General features: G+C 39.9%; 1 protein-coding gene across 3 annotated transcripts in view; it reads right to left on the bottom strand.

Annotated features, from left to right (window-relative positions):
• The window catches only part of LOC108545174 (uncharacterized), an 85563-nt gene extending 74774 nt beyond the window's left edge, over positions 1-10789 (bottom strand). For all 3 annotated transcript variants that reach the window (XM_017896653.1, XM_017896652.1, XM_017896651.1), the window contains exons 1-6: positions 10651-10789; positions 6302-7395; positions 5481-5697; positions 4726-4974; positions 3564-3942; positions 881-1175 (exon numbers count right to left, since the gene is read on the bottom strand). In XM_017896653.1, coding sequence (XP_017752142.1) covers positions 881-1175; positions 3564-3942; positions 4726-4974; positions 5481-5697; positions 6302-7395; positions 10651-10745 — 2329 coding nt within the window. In that variant the 5' untranslated portion in view covers positions 10746-10789. The remainder of the gene's footprint in view (positions 1-880; positions 1176-3563; positions 3943-4725; positions 4975-5480; positions 5698-6301; positions 7396-10650) is intronic.
• Positions 10790-11324: the final 535 nt, after the last annotated feature.

The following is an 11324-nucleotide window of genomic DNA, read 5'->3' as shown; positions in this document are numbered from 1 at the left end:
GGGCGGCTCGGCGATAGAGAAAAGAACAGCTAGAGAAAGATAGGAGAGCACAGACGAAGAAGTTCTGAGCGTTGTAGCAGCGACGTCCGCTCGTTCTCGATCGCAAACACGTCGCTAGAACATATATCGCTTCTTTTTCTCGTTTCATTTCGACTCGTGTGAACGTTCGTAACTCGTGTTAGTCTCGAGGAGTTAATCGTAATTACGTGTGACGCAAGGGATTCGTGATGCACGCAGATTAATTCGACTCTCAGACTGACTCAAGGCACTTTATTTAAAAAAAGAGAAACTGGTACGTGGTAGTAAGGAAAACGTATCAATTCGTCTCATGCGCAAACCAACGTCACGCTCGTTCCTGTGCGAAGGTCTTTGCTAACGTGTCTCTAACGCGACCTCTCGGCTCGTGCAACACCATACAGAAGCGTTTTTAATTTTGAATCCTTTTAAATTCCATCTCGCAGAACACACGCGTGAGTACGTCGACCGTGTTAGAGCGGTTATACGGGTTAGAGTTTGCTATCGTACTTAGTACAGTCCAGCTATCTACTTAGAGTTCTTTCAGTCGCAGGGGCACGTTCATGGGACCTGGACTCTAAAACAATGTACACAGATTACCTAAAAACTCTATATATAACGTTTCTCTATAGACTGAAAAATTGGAATAGTGTTTGAAAAAATATATCACTTACACCCAAACACCAGAGAACAATGCTCCTAGTTAATCATGGAATTTGGTCCGAAGGTAACTCACTGGATCCTCAGTTTAGAGGCTAAGATTCTAGAGAAGCTTATCCATCTACCGAAAGCAAAGTGGTCCCAGGAACGGCCCGTATCGGAGAAGCCACAACTCAGATAATAAGTTCAGGCGAGGTGTCCCTACCTTCGTCGTCGCTGGAGTAGCTGTTGTATCGCGAAACGTTGGCGACAGTCCGGCGGCCGTCTGTGCTCTTGCTACGGACGTGTGGCCGATGACCATCCTCTCTGCGCCGCGAATGACGACCCTCTGCGACGGAGGCCTCGTGAGCAGCCAGCTCGAGCAACGCCTGCTGCTTGTAGTAGCTCGACAGCTCGTTCTGCGCGCGACCCCTGTTTGCCGAGGCAGATGGCTTCCGGGTTAGCGGAGACTGCAGCATCCGCTGCTTCCACTCCAGCAGCCGCTTCATCGACTCCTCGCGCTGTAACCATATGCATCTTATAGACACCTGTCTTTCCGGGGTGTTCCGGCAGAGGGCGTTGAACTCGCTGGGACTATCTCATTTAACACCAGATTTACGGAACCCGTCAATTTGACGGAAGGGTTGCTCCAATTATACGATGGTAACAGATTTAGTTAACTTAGATTAAGACTGTTAATATACTATATAGTTGTTTTTAAATTAAACTAATCGCTACGAAAAAAAAGGGCACGTGGTTTCCTTTACCCGTCAATTTGACAGGTGTCCTTAGAAATAGGTATACAGATAGCCTCCGTAAACCTAGTGTTAAATATGTAAGATATATACAAAATATAAAATTAAAATATTGTATAATTCACTTCCTGGTCATATGAAACTCTATTTCTGAGAAAGAGCAATTTTTTAAAGTCTTACAAGCCTCCAATAACATAAAAATGATTTAAAAATTAAAATATCACTATACATATATTTATATAAGTATAGACTGGATATTTTAATATTAATTATTTTCATTATATTAATATCAATATAATAAATATACTTTGCATTTAAATATGTAAAGTATATTGTAATGTATATCATTCCAAATATTCGTGCCTCGTAAAAATTCAAATCTAGTCGTCGTACAATGTATTAAGAATCGTATGAGCAATGTCAAACGATCGATCAAAAGAGAATAAAAAAAAATCCGCGTAAAGTAAGAAGGAAATTCGAATTCGACGCACGAAGGGATACGAGGAAGTCGGTTCGCGACGCGCAACGTTTCACGTTCGTGGAAGCGCGCGAACGCCGCTCGCAGCGATGACGGGGATCGAACGGACCGCAGTGAAAGCAGAATCACGGAACGCGACGTGACATAAATGCCGGTACCCGACGCGCAGGTTGCACCTCCGTATGAATCATCTGCCCGAGAGCCTGCACGGCCTACGAATTGTCCTGTCCATCAACTACTCGACCAACACGGTTTACGATTACGCCAAAGAAAGCGAACCGACGATTTATGAGTCATCTCTGAGCAAGCTCGCTCACCTTTGGGAATTTGTAACGCGTTCCACAGATATCCGGTAGATGTCTCTGGAATCTCGGGAGCAGTCCACGCGCGATTCGCAAGGCTTCGCTGCGATATGTGTTGAGAAACGTTTCGTGGGTAACTGCTATGTCAGCAATGATTCATTGGCACTGATTTTGATCCGTGTTGTAGGTTTACGGATATTTAGGTGATACTGATACCGATTTTAATTGGCACAGAGTATTACTCGTAGATGTTTCCAATGTTATAACGTAACAGTCATAATATTGTATTCAATTTCTAGGTTAGTAATTATTACTAGGTTCTAGTATGAGAATAATGTATAAATTTCATGTTAATATCGATGTATATATTATTAAAATTTAACATTGTATCGTTAAATTTAATAAAAGAGGTAAAAATTAATTATAAAAGGGAATGGCTTTTCTGTTAAATTTTTCACATTTTCGTATATGTATTTTCGAGTAAAACATGGACAAATATTTAATGGTGGAGTACGAGTTGGTCGATATTTTCTGTTTAATATCACGCCCTTTCCCAAACATTAATAACAATATTTTTCCATCAAAGTGTATCTAATAAAAGTAAATTTTGTTTTCGAACTTGCGTTTTAAAGCTGAATACAATCGATTAATTCTTCAGTCAGAATCTAAATGTATGTTTTACTACTATATTTTTATATTTATATTTATGAAAATTTTCTTTCCGATATATTAATAACGTAGAAAAATATTTTATAATATAATAATATACGAGTAGTCGTTTAAGATATTTTGAAAGGTAAATGTTTCCTAAGAATTCAACGGTTATTCCTTTACTTATAAAAATGCCAGACAAGAACGCGGAAGAACGTAGCTACTCGCGAAATAAACCTAACCTAAATCTTACACCGTGAATACAGGCAGAAAATGTTTACGTAAAAAGAACTCACCTGTCGTTAGAACAGTATCAAACACAATTTTGCGAAATTCCTTTTTCGTTTATGGTCAGACAGTTACATAGTAGTAACAGATGTCACATTAACAATAACTTCGAACCAGTCCGTTACTTTCTATAGCTCAAGGTTATACGGTAAGACACTAAACGAAATCCGCATTTCTGTGTATAACAAACTTCTCTTTGCACTAATCTCGACTTCAATTTTAATTTCAAACCTCAAACGTCAATTTCAATTTATATCCTCCACACACATTTTCGAAATAAACCTCGCGATTCCACCATGACAATTTTCCACGATAATCGGTATATATATCACGATACGCATCAAGCAGAGACACCACGCGGCAACGAGAACCAACTACCGAATACACGAATAAAACACAGGAACGCGGAACATCGGAAAACGCGACTGAACCAACCTGCTGTATCTTTCGTTCACCATCCCGCGAGTCCTGCTCGGAAGATCGTTCCCCGTAGTCGTCGTCGTCGGGGTCCAAGGCAGCTGGATGCCTGGTCCTCGGGAGTCGTGCGGACGCCGACCTGCAGAACTGTTGCTGCTCGTTCCATCGTCTGGCGACGGCGTGAGGAGCGTGACACGGTTGGCCCACGTGAGTGGCCCCCCCCTGGCCCGTGTGACTCGTCGCCCGACCGCCCCACCCCATCGACGATTCGTACTCTCGTGGCATTCTTCGCGGCACTGTCCCGTCCTCCCCCATGTGACTCAGCATTTCTCGGTTGCTCGGCTCGTAGCTCTTCTCCCGCAACGACCGCCTAAGCTTAGCCTCGTTGCTGTTTACCCTGGATCAAAGGACAAGTTCCGAACGTTTTGTAGGTTATGGTCGCGTTTAGTCCGGCGGAAGGTTCTAATTTTTTTTCATCTCACGAATGATGTATGTCTGATGCGTCATATGTTCCCTACATCAGAGCATACAGTGACGCGCCAGACATGCTATTCAATGGCGTGGTCTTTTTATTCGTTTTATTAATATATCTTTATTTGAATTTAATACACGAATAATTTCTTCATAAATAGAAGTCTACCAGAAGTGATATTGAGAAAATGGTACGTAGTTAAACATATATTCGTTCTTATTTGTACTCGACACCATTATTCTAAGAATATAAAGCACGTACAGCGTTTCTTGCAGATGTGCATTATCGATTTTCAGTTAAGTAAATGCAGTTGCTGGTTACATCAGGTGCGGAGAAAGCGTACAGGTATTGCAGTGTTTCTTTTATGGAAGTATCTTTACCGGTATGGTACTTTGAATTTTAAAAACATTGAACATAATTTCTAGTTCTGATCATAGATACAGAATACAATTGGAAATCTAACCTAAAAAGAAGAAACAAAAAGAAGGTAGAGTGAATATAAAATAAAACATTAATTATTGAGTTCCTTGACGTGTTTGTATTGTGACTAAATACTTCATACATAACCTAAAAAAGTTACTGGTTCAAGAGAAGTCTTTTTCATGATTCTTAGCATGCTTTATACAAAGAAAGGTGTCGAGTGAGTCCGGCATAAGAATTACTTTGTGAGAAAAAGAACAAGGGGAAGATTGAGGGACAGTGACTCACTCTGTGTGCCTTTGAAGCGATTGGTGAGGCATCACGTGTTGCTGATGAACGTGTTCACGTTGTCCTCGCCTCAGGCCAGAGCAGGAAGCTTCCGGCAGCGTTGCTATTCTACTTTCGTCGCTTCTGTCGCGGATTCCCGTTGCTTTCGACGGCATTGTTGCTCGGGAAAGTGATTGGTTCCTTTGTTGCTGATGATGCTGAGGCGTCTGATGGAGATAAACTGCGGACTGGCGCATCTGTGCCGCGTATCTGCATCGAATGTATCGTAAACCACATTGTAACTTTACATTGGAGGAAAAAATCGCTTACTAGGCCTCCTGTGATTTGCTTGTGACGAGAACAGTATAGTTGTTCTACACTACTAACATTTTATGACTCAGCGAAAGATACCATTAATCTATAAGCTTAGCAAATTACTTTTGTATAAGTAGTACTATCCTTTGTTTTTGTACAAAATATTTTCATCAAATTTCTAATTTCTCTTGTGTAAAACTTCTTTCTGTGTAGTGTTACATGAAGCTACTGGTACTGTCGTGCTTCAGAGACTTTGAAGAGCTTCATTTTCCTGCTACAAAATACATATAAATAATTAAAATTTGTGCTTTACTGTATACTACTATGTGAAATATTTTTGTTAATTATCAACTCTGTTATCAAGTCACAAGCAAAACTTTTTAATTTCCGTTATTGGTGAACTAAAAGATGGAAGAGCAACTTTCATCCACATAGGAATAAGATGACATAACGTTCGTTACCTTTCCTCAGAATAGAAGTAACCATCGTTCGTAGCGTCCGACGGAGTGACTATGTCTAAACTCGATTTAGGCCTCTGTGGACGTCTCTGTTGATTCAGTGATTCTTCGCACTGCGGTGGGATCTGCTGCTGAGGCTTTCTTGTCGCCTCATACTCCAAGAAGTCCGCGCTGTGCGGTCGCGGTGGTGGCTGCGCCCTCGGCTGCCTCATTATTGGCACTGAATCAAACCGGATTAACGATTCTTTTATGTGTGTCACGGTGCTAAAGAGCGATTCCAAACAAAGACTACAATAGAATTTTCCACACTTTTTCTCCCATGTTAATTACCGTTGTCCCACATCAGTCTGAGAATTTAGAAAGTTTTCCTACAGCGAGACCGTGCTAATTTCTCTCTATTTAGCGACGTTGTATGAAAGAAAAGGAGAAAGGAAAGAATCATTGGAGATACTAAATAAGTAATATTCCAGTGTCATTTTAATGGCACCCGTAGCCTGTTTTAAACTTTGCCATGTGGTACACAGGTTCAATTTCCAAAAGAAATTTTGACGACGACTCTATGACAATATTTCTGGAAATTTTAACAATTCTTTTCCTTTTACTTTCTTTGTACTTCGTTGTGATCACATACGTTATTCTGAAAAAGCTTGGAACCAAAGCTTCTAATCATGTATCTATATTTATAAGTCTTTGTGTTGAAGAGTTGTTCAATCAAAGATTAAATATTTAATAAATAATAAAAATGCTAAATCAGAGTACTGATTCCAAGCCTTTCGTTCGGCACATACACGACCAAAAGCTAGACCTCAGACCAAACTACTCACTATTAGAAGGCGTGACGGGAGAATGGATCTGCTGCTGATACTGCTGATGTTGTTGCGCGTACAGCGGAATGGGGATAGGTGCTGGCGAGGACCCTTTGGTATAGCCAACAGGTCCAGCCGGCCTCTGATATAACTGAGGTGCCCCATAAACTTCCTCGTAGTCACCGTTCCCCCTGCCCGATCTCGGTTTCGCTGCACTGCGCCCGTACATGTCCGGCGTGCGCCTCTCTGCCTGCACCTGGCTATAGCCGTAATTCAAGCCCGATTTATCCGTCCTCAGACTCTGCTGCGACGGCTGACTCATCCTCGTCCCGTAGATCATGCTGCCCCTATCGTAGTCCGACATTGGGCTCTTGCTGGTCACTGTCACGTCTGGTGACACCGGTGACTTCCGGTAATCCGGGTCAGGCGATGGAGTCGAATATTCGGTGGATCCATCGGTCAGTCTTCTAGGCTTCGGTGGGGCGTTAGCATAAATCGGTTGCCCGAATTTTCTCGGCATGGGCTGGACAGTCTGTACGTTGCTGGCGGTCAAATGGTTCTGAGATTGCTGCTGCTGGACGACGTGCTTCAACGGATGGACCTGATGAATCTGATTGGTATTCTGATGGGTTAGATGCTGATGAAGCAACGCTTGGTGCTGATGCGCGTGTCCTTGCTGCAGTTGTTGGGAAGAGGGTATCAACTGTCCATATTGTTGCTGCTGTTGATGCTGCGACGTACTCGGCTGCCCATAGGGCGTTTGTTGCTGGATCCAACCGTTCACCATTGGCTGAACGTCGTTCGCGTTGTTATTGCCGGTATTGGCGATGTTGTTGTTATTGTTGTTATTATTGTTTCCATTGTTCGTGTTGCTGTTGCTGTTACTGCCGCTGAGGTTGGGAAAGGAGGCAGTGTTCACGCTGTTTGGACTGGAGTTGTTGTTGGACGCGTGGCTAGGGTCGTCCCGCGATTGGAAACCGTGAAACCCTGAGTCGCTGTCGTCGGCACTCTGGTTCAGGATCGAGGAGATCGAGGAGACGCTCGGCCTAGCGCTACGCTCGCCATCCTGCTGACCTGCTATCTCGATCACCACCGCTGCCTCGCCGGCTCCACTGAGGAATATTTTATTTATGATAATTATCCTTCGCTTTTATATTCATAGAATTATCCTAAAAGTTGTAACTATTAATGAGCTATACATTTCAGAAGAACTTTGTATTCTTCATGCAATTTCAATGATTTTTCTGACTTTCAAATGACCTTGATCGGTAGTGACCAATTTAGGTGGGCACCTGTTAAAATGATTTTAGCTTGTACTTATGTGACCTGAACAGCATGGTCCTTTTTATGACTTCCAAATGACAGGACTACGATGACTATCTTCATGATTTAATTTGTTTAATAGTAATTAATAGTTGCATTGATCTGTAATTTCTTTCTAAATATTGTATATATATATATATAAATATGGTTTGTTAAAAGAATATAAAAATGGAAAGTAATTAGGTAAATTTTTAGTTGAATAAAAATCAAAATTTATTTTACCCGAAGCAGCTGCACGCTTTCAAGAACCATTTTAACTGGTTTGGTAGTTCTAGTGTTAAAACTCAATCGAATTTGCATCTCGTCCTATACCTGCCCTGTAGTCTATAAACGAAAATCTAATTTTCGCAAATAATTTTAACGATGTTGACATTAAACGCTGTCAATCTACATGTTTCCTTTTGACACTAATTAAGACACGAAAGGAATAAACCGGCTGTTGCTGGTAATTATATTTTCAAACGCGTTTCGCGCCAAAGCAAGGGAATTTTCGTCGATGTTGCTCGAAATTTCATTACTTCCTTTAATTACCGAAATTCTTAATTAAATAAAGCTTTGTACCGAAATGAATTCGATATTATACAGGTTCGAAGGAAACTACTTTTATAATTAAATTTTAACAATTAGATTCTGTGCTAAATTTAACCAAGTAATGTTCTGATAAGGATTTTTGAACTTAACCTATAGATACGTTTCTATACACTTTTATATTTCCAAAATAAGAAACAGACGTATTTATAAAAATTAAAATGGATGTGGAATATTCTTTCTACGAAACGCTTTAAGTATTTAAGTATTTAAATGCTGATAAAGAACTAAAAAAATTTCACTCGCAACATCTTTCATTTTCCTCAACGAACCGTTTCTGCACAGTAGATGCATACAGCGTATAACACGTATACTTTCTTATTAATATTTTAATAAAAGCTAAGAAAGATCGAAGCACATGGATATTAACCAAAAATGTTAAAAGAAACGCAAAACGCATCGTTATAATTAATCCTTGAACCCTATTCTCCATAAATAAACGTATAATATTTCATAGATGACACTCGACACGTTTCGTCTGTTCGTCCGAGAAGCACGAAATCGAAGAATCTGTATCGAAGCATCAAAGCATTGAGGCACACGTAATCTCGTGACAGGCAAGCGACACGAGATGGCGCAGTAAACGTTTAATTCGAAAGACCGGCGTGCAAACAAAGATCAGTGGACCTCAGTTTCGTGCAGAGTTTCGTCGCGGTCGCAGAGTCGTTAGCTTTGAGATCGTGTAAACCGAGCGCCATCATTGGCCGTTAGGAAATTCGTTGCATTCAGCTGGCAAACGAAACACGGCCGTTTCGTAGTTTTTTAAGGGGGCACCGACAAACTCCCGACTGTTTATTCGTGGCCAACTTCTAGAAAGCAAACGAATGGACGAGTTGTACCGCGATCGAAACGAGAAGTTGCATCCCGGATACCTACGAACACGAATAGTTCGTTAGAATTTCTAGTCTGCGCAAAACAAAGCGAATTTCCTACTACTGGTTTGTGCAACAAGGTTTCTCATTTATCTTTGTTCATGCCGCTTAATTGCACAGCAAATGGTTGGATTACCAGTTGCATTCTTTTAGTTGGAAGAATTTTTGTTCGGAAATTACTCGGTTACCCTGTTCGAAAGGATCTGTTCCGTTGTTGGTACACACGTTTGTTAAATGAATAACTCAAGAGAAAGGAATGTTTTGTAATTATACTAATGAATTTAAACTGTCAAATATTTGTTTAGAATAGAGTGAGTATTTTAACCTTTGTTGCGTAAAGTATTTACAAAATTCACGGTATTATGTTATTCGACTGTCAATACAGGTTAGCAAAAATATTGCAAAGTATGCAAAATGTGTCGAGTTTTGCAAAGTGCATAAGAAATTACCGAAAAATTATGATGATATCAGATCATGCAGAAATGTCATCCATTCACAAGAAATAAAGTCATCTGTAAGTGTGACTTTTGCAAATTATTACAGGTGGCATAATATATTAACCTGTCTTGATTACATCTATCTGAATTAGAATTAAATTTGTGGAGGGACCATTGCATACAGAGATTATCAAATTAATACTATCAGTTGGTAAGTTTGCGATCTTTAAATCATACTACAATTTTTAACTTTTTTGCGTCGTGAAATAAAAATTCACTATATCGAATAAGAAAATAGGTTTCAAATTTGGAAACCGAAATTCGTTGTTAAATATTATAAAACTGTACGCAAACTATACCATCATTTTAATAAAAACTGCAAACTATTGAAACATATATCATTCAGAATTCAATGCGTTACTAAAAGAGAACGAATTTCGGTCGAAAGTTAAAGTAGCCTTAACTATGATCAGAAACGTCTGTTTTCCAGGGAGAACTGCAAGTATCTCGACAAGAAGGTTAGGAATAGAGACAGGCGATCGCTCAACGCGTTGATACGAAGTTGCGCGTGGAAACGGCCAGGCGACGTTGCCAGCAGAAACGAAAGACGCAGAATAAGAAATAAATGGCGACATAAAGAAATTGCGGTGATGCGAAATAAATGATTTTGTGTGGAACAATGACGCCAACAATACCACCTGCTGCAATGAAACTCGGTTCTTTGCACGATTAATTGAATCTAGATCGAATTCAATGGCTTTCCCTTCCGCCATGGACACCAGACATCGAACGACGAATTTATCGACCGATCACGCGATACGAAACGTCGTTCCACTTCGAAAATTTGCAATCGTTTGAAATTGTTTGAAATTGTTTGAAAGACCGGCAGTTTATATTGGCCGGTAAAAAGTTACGTGCAGTGGAAGTTATTGCGTCATAAAAGTGATGGTTCGTTGAATTCTTTTATTACTCCTTTTTTCAGTTGATTCTTTGAATTTTCTTAACGAGAAAATTAACAACTTTAGGTTTTCGATTTTTTCCTCTATTCTTTTTTAATCCTTTTGTTCTCTTTTATTTATTTATTTATTTTTGTTGATGCAGCGTAAAATAAAATTGTTATGCACAATGGAAAAAAGATTATACTTACGGGCTTGGATCCTGAAGAAGAGTCGCCAAAGTCAACGCGTTCACCCACTGATTCATGCTTTCACGACTGTCCGCTGCGAAATGATAAGTCCTCATGTTTACGTGCTCGGCTTTGAACGCAAACTTCCTATTAACTTTATCCTCAGGCTTGCACACGGTAACTCTGTACGATGGCAACAATATCGAACCCAATAATTTTTCCTCTTCCGGACCTGCAATCATTTTTATTTGGAAATCTTGTTTATTATCAATTTTTTTATAGATCATATGAGAAGTGGCCTATACAGATGACGCGCAAATCATATTTAACAACGCTATTCGAACGAGAATTTATTTGATTTATAAAGATAAATCTGGTAGTAAATAATTCGGTTCGTATTGGAGGAATGAAAATCAATCTAAGAACAGATGGTTCAATTCTATGTTATACTGAGATGCAACAGAATCTAGCATGCAGCATAAGGAATGAGGTAATTCAGTTTTCCTGCTTCTCCGAATTTCATCAGTGTTCCAAAAACTTTTCTCATTTCTCCTTCGTTATCACAGTAATAGAGTGTTGTTATTCTATTATATGTCTGTGCTAAGGAAAACAACGTACAAATACAATATGGTATATTCCAACGATAAAATGAGGCAAAACCTTGTGGTAGGATTACTTCGCGTCATTTCTATCCT

The sequence above is a fragment of the Eufriesea mexicana genome, unplaced genomic scaffold (genome assembly GCF_001483705.2).
Source record: "Eufriesea mexicana isolate 0111107269 unplaced genomic scaffold, ASM148370v2 scaffold320, whole genome shotgun sequence".
Classification (NCBI taxonomy): Eukaryota; Metazoa; Arthropoda; class Insecta; order Hymenoptera; family Apidae; genus Eufriesea; species Eufriesea mexicana.
The sequence above is the reverse complement of the archived record's forward strand: the minus strand, read 5'-3'. Positions and strand labels throughout refer to the sequence as shown.